The sequence below is a fragment of the Pipistrellus hanaki genome, assembly GCF_964339955.1.
Source record: "Pipistrellus hanaki genome assembly, chromosome: 7".
Taxonomy (NCBI): Eukaryota; Metazoa; Chordata; class Mammalia; order Chiroptera; family Vespertilionidae; genus Pipistrellus; species Pipistrellus hanaki.
The window spans coordinates 6,720,596-6,743,954 of NC_140509.1; the positions used below are offsets into that span (position 1 = coordinate 6,720,596).

General features: G+C 41.0%; 1 protein-coding gene across 1 annotated transcript in view; it reads right to left on the reverse strand.

The window, feature by feature from the left end:
- Positions 1–19,090: 19,090 nt before the first annotated feature.
- SLC26A8 (solute carrier family 26 member 8) overlaps positions 19,091–23,359 on the reverse strand; it is a gene marked incomplete at its 3' end in the record, with an annotated part of 85,505 nt that continues 81,236 nt past the window's right edge. The window contains exon 20 of the mRNA XM_084890365.1: positions 19,091–19,525. Coding sequence (XP_084746491.1) covers positions 19,091–19,525 — 435 coding nt within the window. The remainder of the gene's footprint in view (positions 19,526–23,359) is intronic.

A 23,359-nucleotide genomic window follows, 5' to 3' on the forward strand; every position in this document is an offset into this window, starting at 1 on the left:
TGGAATCTAGGCTAGAGGGACTTCCTGTACCAGTTTCCTCATCTGGAAAACAGGAGCGCAGCTCTCCCTCACAGGGCTGCTGCGCAGAAAAGGTGTTAACGTTCCTGAACTGTGTGGCAGAGAGGCTGGCACACAGGAAAGGGTTAATAAATGAGTGTTACTATTGTATTTTGGCCTGCCTGTAGGCCACTGGTAAATACATGTGCCATCTGAAAAGTGGCGTCCCAGGTAAACGGGAGTGGGATCTTCTCAGTTGCTCTGTCTCCCACCCACCATTTATGAGCTGTGTGGAGATGTCACCGAGACCAGCGTCTACCGGAGGAGTGGAGACCGGTGGGCAAGTTTCAGTGTGTGCAGCAGGTTACGGACACCCGGGGTCACTGGGGTCAGAGGAACCACGCATTTCTTTCAAGTCTCTCCCTCCAAAGCCCTGCCTGCTGTTGGCCCCAGCCTTACAATCAATGGATAAAGCAGGGAAAACATGGGCTAACTTCAGATACAGGGGCCAGAATGTCCTCAGCCTGAGGGAGGAAGCCGTGGCGAAAACGTGGACATGAACCCCAACAGGTGTTTGTCCAAGATCACATCAGTAGAGGAGACTCGGCTCCTCAGCAACAAAGCAGTCCGTTACAGACAATGTTCTTTCCTGCTGGGAGTCGGCCCTTCAGAGGATTCTTCAAGGAGACACCCAGATTATGCCACTGAGATTCCTTAGATTGGCGAAATAAGCATTGATTCGTGTGTCAACCCGGAGCAAGACTTACAAGAAGAGATGGCCACCCTGACATGCTCCATGGCGTGGGGAGAACATCATTCCTGTTCTACAGGGACTGAAGCTCTCTGGACGCTGATAAAAGGTTTGGAAGAAAAAAGTGCGTCAAAGGAGAGACCACGTGGCGTCAGCTCCCCAGGTGTGGGCGGCGTTCCCAGCACACCCGCAGGAGGGCGCTCTCTGAGGCAGAGCGGGCAGGAGACTGTGGGCTGTGTTTCCCCACGAGAACGTACAAGCAATCAAAGCCCCGCTTCTAATACAAGGAACACACGCCTTTCTCAATGAATGCTTGAAAAATGTCTTTTTCCTGCCGGCTCAGATTTTGCCCCCAATGGCACTTGGTTAAACAGCACTCAGCTCCTGTGAGCCCACATTCAACATTTCTTGATACATCTGATCCACCCTTGGCTTCTACAGAAGATGAAGATAAGCCGAGAGAGAGAGAAGGCAACGTATAGAATGAAAGGTCTCAATGCAGAAACACATACGTTTGAAGCCACCGCACGGGGTCATCTGTTACAGAAACTGGAACCCGCGTTGGCTCCTGGAGTGACTGTAATACGTGGGACAGTTTCCAATCCCACGCGCTCCCTGTGACTCAGGAGGACACCGCCGGCAGCGCTGGAGTCACGTGGGCAGCAGCCCCTCAGGTGCCTGCAGAGGCCATGCCTGCGCCCGCACACAGGACGCCTGGAAAGCTGCACACAGACTGATCACATACACTTCCTGTGCCCGATTTGCTTCAGATCACAGGCCATTCCTGTAGCTGTGGAGTGAACGTGACGTACACATTTGCTTGGGGACGCTGCAAAAATCCTCTTCTCTGAGCTCCCGCACCACAGCCGGTCCCCGCCAGCCCGAACTGGACAGTAGAATCACAACTTTAGTTCTGATGTCCATCGCCCTGTGCATTTCACTCCTCCACGGTGGCTTTTGGAACGTTATAAAGATCCCGGCTCCTGCACCATCAGTTGCTGTGTCACCCAATAGGACTTTCTCTTTTGGCCCCCAGTCTGTCTGCGGTGGGGTAATCTGCAGAGGCCCTGCGTGTGATGGACGGAGGACTGCCTTTGCCATCTATGTTATAGGACTTTTAAAAAGAGGATCATTATACACAATAAGTGAGTGTTCACAGGTTAGAATGAGAACCAGTTTTAAAAAGTTCAATAACTTTGGGAGGAGAGAATCCCCCAGTTATGACAAAGATCTTGCCTACTAGAAGTATAAGGAAGTACCCAGAATGTTAACAGGATTTATCGCTAGGGAGTAGAAATAGATTCTTTCCCCCCCTGATTTTTTTTTGTGTGGTATTTTATAGATTTTTATTAAGGAACAAGTATTCTTATAATGAAAAGCTTTATTTAAAAAAAATCCATATTAAAACCTCAAAATGTCTCCATTTGCTGATTTATAAAATAATAGAAAATTAATTGAGATTGAGGCTCCTTTGACTATGTTAAGTCCAATTTTCAGAGTACTTTGTGTAGTATTTAGAAATATTTTGTCTTGCCGAAGCCTGTTTGGCTCAGTGGTAGAGCGTCGGTCTGCGGACTGAAAGGTCCCAGGTTCGGTTCCAGTCAAGGGCATGTACATTGGTTGCGGGCACATCCCCGGTAGGGGGTGTGCAGGAGGCAGCTGGTCGATGTTTCTCTCTCGTTGATGTTTCTAGCTCTCTCTCTCCCTTCCTCTCTGTAAAAAATCAATAAAATATATTTAAAAAAAAAAAGAAGAAATATTTTGTCTCAGTTTTGAGGTGGGATTAGCCCTGGATTAAATGCCTCTCTGTCTTCACCTAACAAAGCGTAAAAGTTTTACCTGAAGTGATCAAACTCTTTCCTGGTAATTTAGCCGCATCCCAGAACAAAGTTCAAGAATATTTATAGAAGCCCAGCTGGCATGGCTCAGTGGTTGAGCATTGACCTATGAACCAAGAGGTCACAGTTTGATTCCCGATCAGGCACATGACCAAGTTGTGGGCTCGATCCCGAGTAGGGGGCATGCAGGAGGCATCAGTGATGTTTCCATCTCTCTTTCCATCTCCCTTCCTCTCTGAAATCAATTAAAAAATATGTATTTTTTTTAAAAAAAGAATATTTATAGGAATACACTTGTATCCCATTCTCAAATGTACAATATCTAGCATGATTGGTCAAGTGTCCAATAAAAGTTAACAAGTTTGGCCAAAGCCGGTTTGGTTCAGTGGATAGAGCCTTGGCCTGTGGACTGAAAGGTCCCAGGTTTGATTATGGTCTAGGACATGTACCTTGGTTGCGGGCACATTCCCAGTAGGGGGTGTGCAGGAGGCAGCTGATAGATGTTTCTCTCTCATCGATGTGTCCAACTTCTATCCCTCTCCCTTCCTCTTTGTAAAAAATCAATAATATATATATATATATATATATATATATATATATATATATATATATATATTTAAAGGTAACAAGTTTGCAATGAAGCAGAAAAATATGACTCTTAATGAAAAGAAAAACCAGGCAATTGAAACTGACATAGAATACACATTAATGATATAATTAGTAGAAAAGAAACTAAAACAACTTTAACTGCATTCCATACGTTTAAGAAACTACAGAAAATGTTGAACATGCTAACTAGGGACATGAATAATATTTTAAAAAGGTCAAAATTGAACTTCTAGAAGAGAAAAAAAATGTCTGAGATGAAAAGAATTTACTGTGTGGGTTAACAGCAGATTTAGACATTGTGGAAGAAAAAATTAATGGACTTGAAGATATAACTATAGAAGCTATTCAAAAGGAAACCCCCCCCCAAAAAAGACTAAAGAAAAAACAAAGAAAAGGGGAAAAGAAAAACAGAATGTATCAGCTTGCTAAGGGACAGGTTTAAGTTCATCGCTATACATGTCAGTGGAGTTCTGGAAGAGAAGGGAGAAGGAAAGAAGAAATATTTGAAGAAGAATGGACAAAAATCTTACAAATTTGATGAACACTATAAACCATAACACCTCAATGAAACCCAAGCAGAAGAAGCATGGAAACTACATCAAAGTACAACACAATCAATTTACATAAAACCAGTAAAAATAAATAAATAAATAAAAATAAAAAAAGAGCAATTCTTAATAAGACTGGGGTGGGGGAGGGGGGAAGTTCTGTGATTCTTTAAGAAAATAAAAGAGAGTGAGTCTTGAAAGCAGCCAGAGGTAAAAGACACATTACACACAAAGGACAAGAAAAAGAGGACAGCATCTTTCTCATTAGAAACCATAAAAGCCAGGAGAGTGGAACAACCTCTTTAAAACACTCACACTGACAACCTAGATTTTACTTAATTAAAATACTTTTCAAAAACAAAGGTGAAAATAAGACTGGTTCTGACATAAGAAATCTGAAGGACTTGCACTACAAGAAATGCTCAAGCAGAAGGCAAATGATATCACATGGAAATAGGGGTTGACACATAGAATGAAGCGAAATAAAAATGCAATGTGAGTATATAATAGATTTTTTTAATTTAAATATTCTTGAAAGATAGTTGACTGTTTAAAATAAAAATAATAGCAATGAATTTGGGGGCTCTAATATATGTAGAAGTAAAATGACCAAAATAGCACAAAGTCTAGGAGGGAAGACATGAAGTGTATAGTTGTAATGTTTTTATACCATATATGAAGTCATATAACATCACTTGAAGGTAGATTGTGGTAAGTTAAATATGTATATTATACCTGAAACAACCACTAAAACAATCCCACAAAGAGTCAGAGCCAACAATCCAACAAAAATGATAAAATTGAATCACTAAAAATATTCAGTTAATACAGAAGGCAGCAGAAAAAGAAAAAAAAAAAAAGCCCCAGATGATACAAATAAAAAACAAATAACAAGGTGATAGATTTAAATCTAACCATATCAATAATCACATTAAATGCAAATGGCCTAAATACCCCAATTAAAAGTGAGAGATTTTCAGACAATGAAAAAAAAAAAGCAAGAACCAATTGCATGCCACCTACAAGAAAATCATTTTAAATAGAAATACAAATATGTTAAAAACAAAAAAATAGAAAAAGATTTACTATGGTAACACATTTTTTTAAAAAAAAGTGGAAATAGCAATGAAAATTTCAGGGCAAAAATATCATCAGTCACAAAGAGTATCCTTTCCTTAGGAGTTGAATGGGTCCATTGAAGAAGACGTAACAAAGCTAATGTTAAACACCTAAGAGTAGAGCATCAAAATACATAAGCAGAAGTGACAGAATGCAGAGAAACAGACAAACCTTTAATTATACTTGGAGTTTTTAATACCTCTCTTTCCATAACTGATGGAACAAGCGACTAAGAAATCAATAATGATTTAGAAAATTTGAACAACAATATCAACCAACTTGACTTTATTGGCATTTGTAAAATCATTTTCAAAACCACAGCAGAATACACGTTCTTTTCAAGTGCATGTGGATCATTTGCCAAGATGGACCTTTTCTGGATCATAAAACTAGTCTCAAAAAATGGAAAGGAATAAGTATGTTCTCTCACTATAAAGGAATTAAGTTAGAAATAAATAAGAAAAATATATCTAGACAATCCACAAAATATTTTGAAACTAAATAACACATTTCTAAATCTAGGGTCGAAGACAAAACCAGGAGTGAAATCAGAAAGCAAAGAAGCAAGGTCTCAAGTCAATTACCTCAGCTCCCACTTCAGAAATCTCACAAAAGAAGGGAAAGTAGCGCTAGCCTGTTTGGCTCAGTGGCTGGAGTCTCGGCCTATGGACTGAAGTGTCCTGGGTTTGATTCTGGTTGAGGTAGCCAATCAATGATTCTCTCTTATTGATATTTTCTTTCACTATCTTCTCTCTCTCTCTCTCTTTCTCTCTCTCTCTCTCTCTCTCTCTCTCTTCCTCTCTAAAACCAATAAAAAAGAAGGGCAAATGAAACCTAAAATAAGCAAAAAAAAAAAAAAAAAAAAAAAAAAGGATAAATAAAGATCAGAGAAGAAATCAATGAAACAGAAAATCATAGAGAAAAATCAATAGAACTAAAAGGTAATATGGATATCAAACAAGCATCTGAAGGAATTTTCAACATTATTGATCATTAGAGAAATACAAATTAAAATTACAAAATTACAAAAGTACTACATCTATTAGGAAGTCTCAAATTAAAGAGACTGGACATAAGTGTTGATGAGACTAGAGAGCAACTGAGTTATCATACACTGCTGGTGAAAATATAAAATCATACAAACATTTTGGAAAATTCTTAAAACGTTAATCATATACTCACCTTATGACTCAGCCATTCTGCTCCTAAGAGAAATGAAAGTATATGTTCATACAAAGACTTTCACATCACTCTTTATGGCACCTTTATTTGTAATAGCCCCAAACTGGAAACTACCAATGTGTCCTTAAGCAGATGAAAGGATAAACAGATTGTGCTTTCTATACAACGGAATACTACCTAGCAACAGAAAGGGATGAATTCTTGATACACGCAGCAACATGTATGAATTTTAAAATAATTATGCTGAATGAAATAGCCACCCCTCCCCAAAAGAGCACATACAGTATCATTCCATTCCAAACTCTGGAAAAGGAGAGCCAACTGTAGTGACAGGAAGCAGATCAGTGACTGGGAATGGAGATGTGGTTGGAAGGGCCAGGAGGGGAGATTACAGATGGACGGACACAAGGGAACTTTTGGGGGTGATGGATGTGTCTATGAGAGAGCAACAGCCCTTGGTTGCCTTCCAATGCACCCGACCAAGGATAGAACCCAAAACCTGGGCCTGTGTCCTGAACAGGAATCAAACCAGTGACCTTTGGTGCAGGGAACAATCAACTGAGCCATACCGGCCAGACTGTGTTCATTATGGTGACTGTGGGCATGGTTTCACGGGCACATCAAACCGGGCCCTTTAAAACTGTATTATTTATTATGTGCCATTTATGGCTCAATAAAGCTGTTTTAAAATAAAAAGCAACCTGAAGTCCAGGACAAAAAAAAAAAAAATCAAACAAACAAACAAACAACCCTTTGGATCAGTATTGATATTAGAAATCTCTGAGGTAAGTTCTTTAAAAAAGAAAGTTGTCAAAAATATTTAATAACCATGTGGCCAAGAAAGGGGGAACTTAAGACTCTATGTTCATATATTCATACTTACTTCTAGTTTTACAAAGAAGAAGCCATCACTATTGTCTGAGAATAACCTGGAAGCACACAAAAGAAACTAAGGATAGTGGTTATCTGAGTGGGGTGGGGTCAGGGGAGGAATTAGGGAATGGGATTGTGGAATAGGGCTAGGAGCAAGATTTTTCACTGACTGGCTTTTTAAATAGTTTTTATTTTTATTTTTATTTTTAACTCTAACTACTTTTACTATTTTAAAAGATAATTAAACAATAAAGCAGAACCCAGTTCAGGCTGAGAAATAGAAAAGAACAGGAACTATTGAGGAATATGAGATAATGGAGTGTGTGTGTGTGAGTGTGTGTGTGTGTGTGTGTGTGTGTGAGTGTGTGTGTGTGTGTGTGTGTGTGTGTGTGTGTGTTGTGTTATAAAATGTGGACTAACGTCAAAAAAGAATGCAGTGCACTGTTCAGGAAAACCTGGTCTCTCTCTCTCCCTCCCTCTGTACCTTTTTTTTAATTAAGTTTTGTGCTGTATATATCATATCGTATTGTTTATTCTTCTATCCATCTGTCTTCTCGTCCACATTATGAATATCTTCTGGCAAGGACTATCTTGAATGTTTGACCTATGCATGCATGGAGGATTAAGAGAATAAGTGAATGGGCCGGTGAATGAATGAATGAAAAGATTCAGATACTGCATGTGGAAAGCTGATCCTCACACTCTGCTTGAGTAGAGATGAGAGAGTGGTGGGCTAAAATGATTTTTCAAGGCCTTTTTCTTGGACGATGCTCACAAACAACCCTTTGGAGTCAGTCTGAAACCTCAGAATGAGTGATATGTGTTTGATCTTCAAGCTCAAAGTCATCCTTCAGCAAATGTGTTCTGAGCACCTACCATATGCTAGAAACTTGAGAAGATTGACTCAATGAAAGGATAGTCAGACTCTGGATTTTTCTGACTCCCCAAATGGATATTAGGTCGTCAGCAGATGTGGCTCCCCTGCTCATCCTTGGTCCACTGGGAACCGTGGGTTTATCTGTGCTGGGCTCAGCAGTCCCATTGAGACTTACATTTATCCAAACTAAATAATGTATGAAGCATATTAAGTTTTTCCCCCTTCCTTCCCCCTCCCCTATTTTCCCCGTTAGCGGTTTGGAAATGACATGCTTTGTTTATTTTAGTGGCTACCTTGAAAATATTGCTACACATATTTAATTTGAAATATGGAGTTAATCACCATTTCTATCTTCCTCCTGAAAAATACAAGGAATTTGGAATGTTCTGTTTCTGCACTGAGACAGTTGTGTTAAAAAATCTCCAACCGTGCTCATAGATTTGCCTATTTCTCCTCTTATTTCTGTCACCTTGCTTTATATATTTTGAAACGATGGCAGTAAACGCACGGAGTTAGGATTGCTATGTTCTAACTGACCCCTTCCATCGCTGTGCGGTGTGGCCTCTGACCCTTACGGATATTTCTTCTCTCACCACCTGCTGCATCTGATGTTAATACGGCCACCCCAGCTTTCTCTTAGTAACTATTTGCTTGGCATATGTTCTCCATCCTTCTGCTTCCTGCATCATTGCATACCGGTTATTTATTTTTAATGATTAACAGTAGATTTATTAAACAATAATACATAGAGTCATCATTGTCAGACAATCTGTTAAATGTTCCATCCAATTTTCCTTCTCAGGTAAGCTTTTCTTTCCTAACTCTGTCCGTTTTAAAAACGTAACACCAGAAGGGGAGGGGCCCAATTCCCACCAGAACTCCTAAGAGTGGGTTCTTGGGAGTCGGGTCTGACATTGGGATAGACATTTGCTGACCTTAGGTAGGTCCAACGCGTCAAAGCAAAATCTTCGAGGGGCCTGGCGGCTGCGGTCACTGCACAGACGCAGGCACCTCCTTTAGCTGGGTCTATGGCCAACCTCTGGCTTGTGCTTGCAGGTTTTCAGAGCTGGGTAGGGGCAGGGTGGCCAGGTGCGAGGGATGGCACTGAGGGAAGGACATCTTGGGAACCTGGAGCACAACTGCCTGCGTATTTATATTTACCGTGTGGCTCTCATAAATCGTATACATGCAATTGGATTAAAAAAAACAACCCTTCCTTCAGAAAAATCTCTATCTTTACATTGGAATGCCTAGTCTTTTTAGTTATTGATATAGCTGAGTTTAAGACTGCCATCTTGGTATTTCTTTCCTATTTGTCCCATATGTTCTTTGTTCTTTTATTCAATTTTCTACCACTTTTGAGTTATCGAGGGTTTTTATTATTCCATTAGTTTCCTCTATAACTTTTTTCTCTATTAATTTTTTAATTATGCCATTAAAATATGATTTTAGTAGTTTCCCCAGATATCATAATATGCATCTTTGACTTATTTTAATCTACCTTAAATTAGTTCTTTACACTTGATGAAAAACTTAACTCCATTTACCACTATCTTGTCTTTCATATTTTTGTAGTCGTATAAGATATTTTTACTTATGTTATAAAGTGCCCGAGATAGCTATTATTGTTGCTTTAAGCAATCACAGACAATGTTCTTTTATATGGATCCACACATTTAACCTTTCCAATGTTCTTCATTGCTTTGTGCAGTCCTCAGCTTCCCTCTGGAGGAGTTCTTTAACATTTCTCCTAGAGTGAATCTGTAGGTAATGAATTCTCTCCGTTTCTGTTGGTCTGACATCTTTGTTTTCCGAGGATATTTTCACTGGGTACAGGATTTTAGGTCGGCAGATTATTTTTTCTTTCAGAACCTAAACAATGTCATTCTGTGGTCTTCCGGTTCTCCACAGGTTGCTTAAAGTTAGCAATAGTGTTGTTGTTTCTCTGAAGGTATGTGTATTCGCTCTGGCTGCTTTTAAGATTTTTCTGTTCATCATTGGTTTTCTGCAATTTGACTATGATATGCCTATGCTTGGTTTCCTTTCTATTTATCCTTCTATTTGCTAACCTTCTTGAATCTTTGAATTGTCGCCTTTCGTGTTTTGCAAATTCTCAGTCATTCTCTTTAAATATTGCTTTCCCCCCTCTCTTCATTCTGGGACTCCTAAAACACAGGTACAAGGCCATCTGCCTATGTTTTACATGTCTTGAATGCTCTCTTCTGTTTTACTCCCCTATTTTTTCTGCATGTGCTTCATTTTGGATATTTTCTATTTGCTGCCTTTGAGTTATATAATCCTATCTTTTGCTGTGTCCAGTCTGTTATTAAACCTGTCAAATTAGTTTTTATTTTCCAATATTTTGTACTTCAGTTCTAGAATGTCCATTTGATTCTCTTTCTGTAGATTATAATTCTCTTTTGAAATTATTCATCTTTTCATTCGTTTCATCCATCTTTTACTCTACTTTCTTAAACGTATTTATAATAGCTATTTTGAAGTTCTTGACTGCTAACTCCAACAACTGGATCATCTGTGGGACTGCTTCTTTTGTATACTTTTTCTAATTACCAGACACCTTTCCTGTCTCTTCAAATGTCTTGTACTTTTCTTCTTAATTATATGATGGATATTGTGCAAAAAATAAAGACTGAAGTCAATATTATTTCTTCCCAGATAGTACACACATTTCTCATTAGGCAAATAAGGTGAAGGACTAATCATTTCAATCCTATTAGAAACTGAGCTGTCTTGTGACTTTGGTTAGACGTAGTCCACCTTTAGTTTCAAATGTCTCAAGATCAGGATCCTTTCCCTTCAAGAAATGGAGATTATTTGAATCAAGGCTAGACTTGTTACTTACTTTGATCAACAGAATGTGGTTGGTGACACACTGCCTTGGGTGGCCATGCAAGGTCCAGGCATTCTCCTGGAGAAACCATGGAGAGAGAGAGAGAGAGAGAGAGAGAGAGAGAGAGAGAGAGAGAGAGAGAGAGATGCCTGGCCAGCCTCCAGCTCTTCCTGCCATCCCAGTTGAGGTGTCAGACATGCTGAAAAGCCATTTCAGCTGAAACCAGTTTGGCTCGGTGGATAGAGCATCAGCCTGTGAACTGAAAGGTCCCAGGTTCGATTCCGGTCAAGGGCATGTACCTTAGTTGCGGGCATATCTACAGTAGGGGATGTGCAAGAGGCAGGTGATCCATGATTCTCTCTCATCAATGTTTCTAACTTTTTATTCCTCTCTCTTCCTCTCTGTAAAAAAATCAATAAAATATATATATATTTTTAAAAAGCCATTTCACTCTCTAGCCCCATTGAATCTCTAAATGAATGCAGCCTTATGAATGGGTCCAGCTAAACCCAGCCCAGATTGCAGAACTATGAGCAAATAAATATATGATTACTGTTTTAAGCTGCTAAATTTGGGGGTAGATTGTTATGCAGCAATAGATTATAGAAACACAGAGTATTTGAGATATGCAGAATCTTCCAAGAAGTATTTGTTAAATTGTAAGAGATTAGATGGGTAGTTAGATTAGAAGACCCTCATAGTCCTTCCTCACACTGAGATTCTATGATCCCAAGATCATTAATGACCTTGTATTATGCCATTACTTCCTCTGTTTCTGCTGACAAATGAAGAGTTGAATCTAGATGCAGTATAGTTGAGTTCTTGAGTGTCTTAGTTCATGAAGGCTGCTATAACAAATATCCACACTGGGTAGCTTATACATGGCAGAAATTTATTTCTCACAATTCTGGACACTGAGACGTCTAAGATCAAAGAACTGGCAGATTTGGTATCTGGTGAGAAGCCATTTCTTAGATGGCCATTTTCTTGCTGGGTCCTCATATGGCAGAAGGGAAGAGGGATCTCTCTGAAGAGTTTTTCAAGGGCAATAATTCCATTAATTATTATAAGGGTTCCCTAATCATCTTCCAAAGATCCTCACCTTCTAATATCATCACCTTGAGTGTTAGGATCTCAACATATGGATTTGTGAAGGAAACGAAATTTCAGACAATAGCATTCTACCCCCTCCCAAATTCATGTCCATCTCACATGTCTTCAACTCAAAGGTCTAAGCCCAAAGTCTCATATAAATATCACCTAAATCAGATAGGGGTGAGACTCAAGGTGTGATATATTTAGAGACAGCAACCTAGGGTAACCTATTTGATCTGTCTCCTTTCCAAACTTACTCTTCTGTAGTTCTGTTGATTGTACTTAGTTCTTCACATATAAAAATTATACCCAAAGCCCATTTACTATCCTATATAATAAAAGGGTAATATGCAAATTGATCCTAAGAGTGGAATGACCAGGAGTGACTGGTCGCTATGACGTGCACTGACCACCTGGGGGCAGACACAGAAGCCGGCTCATGGCTGGTCATCATAGCAGCAGTGGCGGGAGCCTCTTCTGCCTCCACAGCAGCGCTAAGGATGTTGGACATCCCCCAAGGGATTCTGGGCTGTTTGAGGAATGTCTGACTGCCAGCTTAGGCCCAATCCCCCAGGGAGTGGGCATAAGCCGTCAGTTGGACATCCCCCGAGGGGTCTCAGTCTGCGAGAGTGCATGAATTTTCATGCACCGGGCCTCTAGTAGAATATAAGCTGCTTTGAGGTTTTTATTCAGTAATGGAGAGAAATTTATACTAAGATGTTTACATTTTCAGATCCAGTCTGTACTAGTTTTTCAGTCTTTAGAATTTTTCTTCCATTTCTCATTAGAGAGATAAAAGTTTCAATGATGACAATGTTATGAAAAGGGAGCTAACCAATCCAATCATGGCATTTTGTAAAGTTTAAAATTTCTTAGAATTTTGGGTGATCTGTAATTTGGAAGAAAACTTGGCCTTTTAATTGTTACTCACTTTACTAGTTACTATTTACAATCAGTTAGCCATTTTTCTTTATTTTATTGCTTTGGAAGAGGCTGGGTGCTATGGGTTTATAGCAGAATATTATTTAAAGATAGACCTTAGTCCAAGCATCAGGTCGGTCTTTCTGAGGTCAAGCACCAAAGCCAGGATTGAGATATGTTGCAGTTGTAGCAGGAAGGGACAAATTCTAAATTCTACCACTTGCTGCCCAAGTGTCAGAAGGCAAGATTCTGTGCTTGAACACCTTCCTCTGACAGCAATGTGGGAATAGAAGGGAGCTGGAATGAGAGGGCAGCAGCCCACAAAACTGGCTCTTCATGCACTTTCTCATATCTTGTTTTAAATATGAAGTGTGTTCTTGGTTTTGACACATTTCTGTGCCTGTCCCTGCCACTCTGACAGTTCATTCGTGGGTTGACCCAGTTCCTGGTTGAGCCCTTTGTAACTACCCTTAGGCTAATTATCCGCAGGCTCCATCTGGTTGTGTCCCTGGGTGACCAGCTTCTGTCTTCACCCATGGTTGCCACTCTTGGTCCACCATTTGGCTCTGCCCTCCTGGCAGTTATTGGAACTTGCTTTAAGCCTAATTCCTACTTATCCTTCAGATGCCAGGTCACGTGTCATTACCATAGGAAGATAGTTTCATGCCTCCTGATGTTTGCCATCACAACTTATCATTATTTTTGCCATCTATTCTGCTCATCTTGCATTTTTGACACCTGTGACATATGTGGCATATAGTAGGAGTTCAAAAAACTTATTAAGCATGGAGAAGCTTGTGACTTAGACCTCCACTTTTTTAAGCATACAAACTTATCTGAGTTTATGTATATATAAAATAGGGATAGTGCTATTTTATCTACCCCACAGTTTGGGGTGCTATGTATGTAGCAGGTGACTAGTACATGTTTGTAGAATGAGTGAATGTATGTTTTCTCTGTGATAAGATATATATTAGAGGCCCGGTCCACCAGTGGGGTCCCTTGTCCTGGCCTGTGGGATTGGGCAAAACTGGCTCTTTGACATCCCCTGAGGGTTCCCCAATTTCAAGAGGGTGTAGGCCAAGCTGAGGGACCCCACTGGTGCACTATAGGGACTGGGGAGGGACCTGGGAGGTTGACCAGTGGGGGAGGGACTGCAGGAGGGCTCCAGGGCATATCCGGCCCAGTCCTGATCAGCCAGACCCCAGTAGCAAGCTAACCTACCAGTTGGAGCGTCTGCCCCCTGGTGGTCAGTGCACATCATAGTGACTGGTCAATCAGTCGACTCTCTGCCCCCTGGTGGTCAGTGCACATCATAGCAAATGGTTGAGCAGCCTTAGCATATCATTAGCATATTACACTTTGAATGATTGAACAGACAACTGGATGACTGGACAATCAGACACATAGCATATTAGGCTTTTATTATATAGGATATGTGTGTGTGTGTGTGTTGTTTATTATTGACAGTATTACAGATGCCCTGAGACACCTATCCTATATAATAAAAGGCTAATATACAAATCAACCAAACTGCAGAATGACAGGTCGCTATGACATGCACTGACCACCAGGGGATAGATGCTCAACGCAGAAGCTGTCTCCCTGGTGGTCAGTGCACTCCCACAGGGGGAGCGCTGCTCAGCCAGAAACTGGGATCATGGCTGGTGAACACAGTGGTGGTGGCAGGAGCCTGTCTTGCCTCTGCTGCAATGCTAAGGACCCCTTGCGGGATGTCCGACTGCTGGCTTGGGCCTGCTCCCCAGGGGATTGGGCCTGAGTTGGACATCCCTGAGAGGTCCTGAACTGTGAGAGGATGCAGGCTGGGCTGGGGGACCCTCTCCCTCCTACCCCCCCAGTGCACGAATGTTGTGCACCGGGCCTCTAGTAAATATATTTTTAATTAATCTTTATTGCTGAGATTCTTACAGATGTCCCTCTTTCCCCCCTAATCCCTCAGTTCCCCTCCACCAGGTTCCCAGCCCATCTCAGGACCTTACCACACCATTGTCTGTGTCAATAGGTAATGCATTCATGCATATAAGATCTTTGTCTAATCTCTTCCTGCACCCTCCCACACCCCCTTCCCTCTGAGAATCATCAGTCTGTTCCATTTCCATGCCCCTGATTCTATTCTGTCACCAGTTTATTCTGTTCATCAGATTTTTTATTCATTTGATCTTTAGATTCAATTGTTGATAGTATGTATCTGTTGTCATTTGTTATGAATTTGTTGTACATATTTTTTATCTTTACCTTTTTCTTCTTCCTCTTCTTAAAGAATACCCTTCAGTATTTCATTATACAATACTGGTTTGGTGGTGGTGAACTCCTTTAGCTTTTTCTTGTCTGTGAAGCTTATTGTCTAACCTTCAATTCTAAATAATAGCTTTGCTGGGTAGAGTAATCTTGATTGTAGGTTCTTGCTATTCATCACTTTGAATATTTTTGCCACTCCCATCTGGCCTGCATAGTTTCTGTTAAGAAATCAGCTGACAATCATATGGACACTCCCTTGTAGGTAACTAAATGTTTTTCTCTTGCTGCTTTTAAGATTCTTTCTGTCTTTTGCCCTTGGCATTTTAATGATGATATGTCTTGGTGTGGTCCTCTTTGGATTCCTCTTGTTTGGGGTTCTCTGCTCTTCCTGGACTTAAAAGTCTATTTCTTTCACCAGGTAGGGAAAGTTTTCTGTCATTATTTCTTCAAATAGGTTTCAATATCTTGCTCTCTCTCTTCTCCTGGCACCCCCATAATTCAGATGTTGGTATGCTTGATGTTGTCCCAGAGGATCCTAACACTATCTTCATATTTTTAAATTCTTTGTTCTTTTTGCTCTCTTGGTTGGGTGTTTTTTGCTACCTTGTATTTAAAATCATTGATTTGACTCTCAGGATCTAGTCTACTGTTGAATCCCTGTATATTACAGTGTATGCTCAATTACGACTGATCCTATCCATTTTTTATTTATTTATTTATTTATTTTTTGGCATTCTCACTAAGATCCTTGAAAGTCTCGCTAAATTCCACTGAGGTTTCTAGAAAGATTCTTGACTAACCTTTTAACTGTGGTTTGAACTCTATATCCAGTAGTTTGCTTTCTTCCATTTCTTTCATTTGTGACATGTTTCTTTGTCTTCACATTTTGGCTGCTTCCCTGTGTTTGTCTCTATGTATTGGGTAGCTGCTAAATCTCCTTGAGTTGATAGAGTGGCCTTGTGTGGTAGGTGTCCTATAGGGCCCAGTGGTTCAGCCTCCCCAATCACCTGAAGTAGACATTCGTAATGTACCCCTTTATGGGCTGTGTGCACAGTTTTTGTTTGTTTGTTTGTTTGTTTTTGTAGTTGAGCTTGATTGCTGTTGGTGTCACTGGGAGGAATTAACCTCCAGGCCAATTGGCTTTGAGGACCAGCTGAGACTACAGTGGGAGATCTGCTGTGCAGGAGACACCCTTATGGAGCAGGACTTGCTTCAATGGGGCTTTGGTACTTATTGAGTCTGTCCCTTGAGTATGTCGCTTATTGATGTGAAGAGTTGTATTCTCACACTGACCATTGCGTATACTGGCTCTTGGATCTCCAGGGAGTTGCAAAGTCAGTCACTGCATGGAGCCATCCAGCAGGAGCTACAGAGAAATTTGCAGATTCCACCTCTTTGTTTGGGGTTTGGAAGTGCCCAGATGATGCCTAGCTATGAAGGCAGGCTGGTGCTGGTGCTGGGTCTTGGGCCTTTTATTGATAGGTTTGGTGCTCCCTGACCCAGCTGCAGTTTGACAGATTTTTAGCCTGAGAAAGAACAGGCCATTCATATGCAAAAGCTACTGTGCATAGCTTGTGTGGAATTATAAACCGGATGAGGCAGGGTCTTAGGGAATCACCAGGTGGAGCAAACAGAAACGGCTGTCAGTCAGCCCTGCACTGAGGAGGTCCCATAACAGGAACAATGACCACTGTGAGTACCTCCATCTGGAAGAAAGCCACCCGAGTTCCTGCCCCAATGCCAGACAGTCCAGTTTCTCTCCATTTGTGTCTGCGTCCCCCAGCGCCTCACCCTGGTGCTGGAGTTCAGAGGAAGCAGGACCTTGTAAGTTCAGTTTGTGGTGCTGGCTTTTTAAGAGGAACAGCTGGGCCTCTAGCAGCCTCTGTGTCACTGAGCCCCAATCCACAAGGTATTTACAGTCTGAAGTTCTTACTGCCCATAGGGACTTCTTTCCCCAGCTCTGGAACCCTGGGCTGGGGGTCTGGTGTGGGGCTGGGACCCCTTGCTCCTCCATGCAGCCTCCACAGAGGTGATCTCCCTCCCAATTAAAAAAGCGGCACACCCAGGTGCCAGCCCAGCCCAGTCCGCGTCTCCGCAGCTCCTACCAGCCTCAGTGTGCCTTCTTCTTTTCTTCTCTAGTTGTAGTACTTCGATTCAGCCAGCTTTCTGGTGGTTCTGGATGACAGTTGTTCTATATTTTAGTTGTAATTTTGATGTTCTTGTGAGAGGCAGCAAGTACAGGAGTTTACCTATGTCACCATCCTGGTTCTCTCTGAGACACCTATATTTTAACAAGGATCTCTTTAATCTAACAGAAGAGAGAAATTGACTGCCTGAGCAAGAGAAATCTTGTTTATTTAGTGTAAAATAAAATTCAGGACTCCATATACCTTTGCCCAGGGATCAATATTTTTCTTCTGGTTATAACTTGATACTAGATTTGTTTTTTGTTAATCCTCACCTGAGGATATTTTTTCATTGATTTTTTGGGAGAGTAAAGAGAGAAGGAAAGACAAAGAGAGAAACATCAATGTGAGAGAAACACATTTACTGGTTGCCTCCTGCATGAGCCCTGACCAGGGCCCAGGCCAGGAAGGAGCTGGCAAACGAGGTATATGCCCTTGAGCAGAATCGAACCCAGGATCCTTCCTTCCACAGGCTGATGCTCTATCTGCTGAGCCAAACCAGTGAGGGCAATACTAGATTTTTTTTTTTTAACAGAGGAAGGGGAATTTGATTTTTGTTTGTTAATCCGTATCAGAGGATATTTTTCCCATTAACTTTTAGAGAGAGTGGACGAGAGGGAGGAAGGGAGAGAGACTGCCTCCTGCACTTGACCCAACTATTGCGGGGGTCAAACCTGCAATCCAGGTACATGCTCTTGACCAGGAATCAAACCTGAGACCCTTTGGTACACAGGCCAAGGCTCGATTCACTGAGCCACACCAGTCAGGGCTTTTGTTTGTTTGTTTATTGGGAGGGGGGGTTTGAATGAATGGGTTTGGACCAAATGTGTAATGATTAACTTTTCCAACTCCTAAGGGGTTTGTATCTGTCAGATTTTAATTTTTTAAAGATCTTTAAAAACTGATTTTTAGAGAGAGAGAGAAGGATAGGAGGAGTGAGAGAAACATCCACGTAAAGGCAAAACATTGATCGCTGCCTCCTGCATGCCCCCTTGCGGGGATCGAACCTACAACCTGGGCATGTGCCCTGACTGGGAATGGAACTGGCAACGTTTTAGTGTGCAGGCAGGACGGAATGCCCAACCAACTGGGCCACACCAGCCAGGCTGTCACAGATTTTAACTACAGTCTACCCAGAGTACAGACTAGATCAGCGCGCCAACCTTTCGGGCCTCACAGACCTACAGTGGCCCACAGACCACCAGCTGGTGACCACTGCTCTAGAGTGCATGTACCTTAAGCACCCGTGGGAAAGAAGCAATGGTGACTCTGAAGCTGAAGACCAGGGAGAGTTCTACAGAGCTCACATTCTCATCAACTGGTGCAGATGCCCGGCCTTCTGAAACAGTGGCAGTATAAGAAGCTGACCTTAGAGAGGTGGCAAAATGCTTTCAGCCTAACAGTTCCTTGTATTGCATGCTTCAGAGGCTGGCCTGGCTTAACCTGCCTCAGTAAAGATACCTTGCATATAAAATACAAATGCTACCCAGTTGTTGTTATTTTCCTAGTTCATCTCTTCTCCACCACATCTACTTACTTCTGGTATTTTTCCTATACCCATTTCCTTAGATGTACAGTATAGAGAGAAAGAAGAAAATGCAGGAAGGGTCCAGAGGTAACTAGAGTTATATATTTTATTTGAGCCTCATTTCTTTGAAGAAAGGAAACAAACTGAGAGGAGTAAGTTAGAGATGATCTGATAAAAACACGAGAAGTGCAGAATGTACAAAGAAGGAAATCTTTCATTAGAATATCTGCTGAAGGTGAAATGAGGTGAGCCTGGATAGGGAATTCAGAGACAATTCTTGGTATTTAGCTTTGTGATCTGGGAGTGAGATCACACTGAGCAAGGAAGAAAGACAGCAGGTGGAGTCCCAAAGCAAGTACTGCTGGTTTGTAACTATTCTAGGGCTTCTGACCAAGCGACCCTATCTGGGTAGGAGGATTTGTCAAGGGAATTTGACCCTTATTCCAAGTTCATCTCCTAGAGATCGTCAGTGTCACTCTCCCGAGATGGATATGGAATCATACTTGGTTGCCTCTTTTCCACTGACCGTGTCCTAGGCTGATTCTGACTTGGGGTGCTGGGAGGCCAGTACTGCTGCCGAGGATAAGTCTGAGGCCTTGGTATGGATTTGGGTATAGGCTTGGGCTTGAACTCCAGGTCCAGCTCATTCTCAGGTTTGGGTTCAAGTTCCAGGTTGGGCTCAAGCTCCGTTTCCGGCTCCAGCTCAGACTCAGCTTCCAGCTCTGACTCACGCTCCTCATCCAGCCCATTGTCTGAGCCCAGTATGGGCTCCAGCTCTAGGTCCAGATCTGAGTCCTCTAGTATGGGCCTTTGTATCCTGGCATAGTTGGGACTTGTATTTTTGGGACCTTCTAGAATACTGCTGCTTATTTTTGGTCTTTCATCTGTATCCTGAAATACATATAAATAGATGGGTTAAAATTTCCAATTAAATTTAACTTTTGAATAGTCAAGGAACTTCAGAATATAACAGAACTCTAGGTCCCAGAAATCATGAATTCCTAGGAAAGTAGAAAATATTTCTGGCCTAACTCTGCTTTTCATCTTCTTTGCACCCTCTGGTTCCTCAGTTACTCACTATTTTTTAGGCTTAATCAATCCGTAACTCCTGATTTCTCTGGATTTTCTAACTAGTCTGGGTTTCACAGTCAACCACTTGAATAGCAATGGTCTTGGCAGCATTATGAAACATCCTGTCTCCCTGATCTTACTTGTCTTTCCAACCCCCTATAATCCTTAGCAGGGCATGTGAGGCCATTGTGACGTGGCCTCTTGTAACCTTCTTTAGCGTTAGCTCCATCTGTAGCCCCAACCTTTGCTCTAGCCATAAAATTAACCAAAGACGCCTGACTCCTGCTTACCTTTGCTCATGTGACTCCCTGTGTCTGCGCTGTCCTTCTCCATCTCAGCCACACACACTTATTCAATGGTCCAGATTCATATCAAAGATCACTAACCAGCATCGTAGCTTTGTGTTCCAACTGTGCCTCACGTACACCTCTATCATGACCAGTGATGTACTGTCCTATTCATTTAAAAATATATCTCTCTTTAGACTCTAAGCTCCCCGAGGCAGGGCAGCGCCTGGTTCCTGATATGCCAGTCCCAGGCACTCTGCCTGTCAAGTAGCAACATTCCACAGAATTAACACCTTTCATCCCTCTCAAAACATTCTTCTCTTCTTCCATATGACACCCTTTCACTTTTCATTCCTTCCTGGCTGCTTCTTCTTGGACTTTCTGTTGTCTTCTCTACTTCTTCTGGACTTCTGAATGTTGACATGCCACAAGGCTTGGCCCTGAGACCCTTCTCTTCTCCATCTACACTGTCTCCATAGCAATTTAATTTAGTCCCATAATTTTTGTTACAGTAAAACCTCGATAATAACAAACTAATTTGGGCAAGGGGGTGCCCATGAAAGCGGGAAGTCCATTATATAATAATATAGGTTTTCCCAATGCACATGCTAAAAATTTGACAAATTGGTCAAATTATTTTTACTTATTTGGTCACATTTGTGTAATTAAAATTACTAAGTATGTATGAAAAGTTTAATTTCATAGAACATTTTTCTATATGTCTTACAAATGCACAGGGCTGGGCTGTGGTTTAGCACATGTGGGAACAGTGCCAACAGCCTTAAACTGCTGCAAGAAGTCACACCAGGAGATAACAGAACCACTCACCGCCCAACACGGTGTGACCACGTGCTTTGTTTATCGGCAAGCAGTGACTCTTGGATTTGAGTCTGTAGGCTATAATTGTAGATACGTCATATTTATGCCAGCAAAATTACTAGTGGTTTTTCCAACATTTGGCTTATTCACTAAAATTTGTTAAAAATAACAAAAAATAACTTTTAATTTAACAATAACCAAATCTTGGTTATATGCATTTTAAAATTAATAGGGTGTTAATGTTCACATAGGACATATGGACTGGAAATTTTATCTGTTAAATCCAAAGTATGTTTATCGAGGTCCACAAAATTGAGAATTTACTGTACTATCTGTCTATGTGCTGTTGACTTTTTGGTTAAAACCATTCCCCTGATCTGCTGGCTCATATATTTATTTCCATTCTTGACATCTCCACTTGGATATTTAATAGACATCTTGAATTTAATACATTAGAATGGAACTTTTCCCCCTTCTAGTTTTCCCTAGTTTAAGTGATAGGAAAAATTTGATATATTCAATACCAAGTCTTAAGTTCTGACAAGCTTGTTAATGAACTAGAAAAATACTTTTAAAAAACATAGCAAATATATAAAGTATGTCTTAAGCCAACTATCATTATCTTTATCCTTTTTTTAATTTTATTTTTTATTAAATTATTATCTGTGTACATATTTTACCATTGCCCCTCCCCCTCCCCCATTATCTTTATTCTTAATAAAGAGACATGAGAAGTTTTTATCATTAAATTCAGGAGTAAGACAAGACTTGCCATTATCACTTAAATTCTTCTGGGAAGGCTAGTTAATACCATAATATGTAAAACTGAAATAATAATTCTAGCAACTGGAAAAGAAGAGATACACACTGAGTGGCCAGATTATTATGAACTCTGAACGCATAATAATCTGGCCACTCAGTGTATATCCTATATAATAAAAGGCTAATATGCAAATTGTCCCCTTGACTAGGAGTTCAAACAGCAGGCAGGCCGACCAACCGCCCATGTCCCCTCCCCCTGGCCAGGTGGCCAGACCCCACCCATGCATGAATTTGTGCACGGGTGGGGTCCCTCAGCCTGGCTGTCTCACCCAGTCCAGAGGGAGGGACCACGGGAGATTGGCTGAATTGGGGGAGAGACCATGGGAGTTTGGCTGTCGGAGCACACTGACTACCGGGGGAAGCTCCTGCATTGTGCATCTGCCCCCTGGTGGTCAGTGTGTGTCATAGCAACCAGTCATCCAGTTGTTCAGTCGACTGGTCATAATGGTTGCTTAGGATTTTATATATATAGTATTTACATACACACACACACACACACACACACACACACACACACACTGAGTGGCCAGATTATTATGTGTTCAGAGATCATAATAATCTGGACACTTGGTGTATATTATTTGTGGAAAATATTTTTTGTCTGGAAAACTCAAGAGAATTAACAATGAAACCTTTTTGGCTTAGTAAAAGATTTACAAAATGGCCAAATAATTTAATAAAAATCAATAGGTTTCCTTTATACCAGCAGTTGCCAGCTAGAAAATATAATGAAGAAGATTATTCCTTTTAAGTAGCAATAAAAATGTAAAAGAGAAACTATAAAGTATCTAGGATTTGTCTATATGAAGAAAGGCACTGTCCTAACTGGTTTGGCTCAGTGGATAGAGCATCGGCTTGCCGACTGAGAGGTCCCGGGTTCGATTCTAGTCAAGGGCATGTACCTTGGTTGTGGGCACATCCCCAGTAGGGGATGTGCAGGAGGCAGCTGATCAATGTTTCTCTCTCATTGATGTTTCTAACTCTCTATCCCTCTCCCTTCCTCTCTGTAAAAAATCAATAAAATATATATTTTTTAAAAAAATGTCAAGGCTGCCCATATAGAGAAATTATGTTCAAATCTAGCTATTGGGGAAAGCTATTCTGGATAGGCAGAGGCACCTAACCTATGAGAATTCTCAGCAATGGTAGAGGAATTCTTGGTAATATGTTACTAAGAGGAAGAAAAGGGTTATGTTTTACAAGCTTGGCTTTTACTTATTAAAATTTTTATAAACACTTGTTACTCCAGTAATTTCTTTTGTCATAAAAAACTCAAGTATTATTGAAATGTAGTAAGTTGACAAATTGAGGATTTAATTAAAAATAATTTCTACTCATTAAGTGAGATTTTGGTGCCCATCTGTGTTTTAATTTTCTTTTTGGGAAAAAACCTTCAAAGATACTGGTCTGAAAACACTGGGGTAAGCCCAGGTCTTTACTTAGTATTAACAAATGGCTAAATGTGTTGACTTGTATGTCATTCTCCTTTGCATTTGGTCAGGTTGAGTAAATTACATTATTCACAATAGAAATATAACCAAACTGTTAGACTGGTAGATCTTTCCCTCTGTAAGTTCATCAGTTTTACTATTCACCCTGAAGGTGGGGTAGGGAGGATTCTAAAGGCCTAGCTAGAGATGTTTAAAATATTTGATATGACATTGGCACTAGCCTAGCTTTCAGTCAAAGGGCTCTTGAAGCCTCAGCAGGTTGGGTAACCATCTCT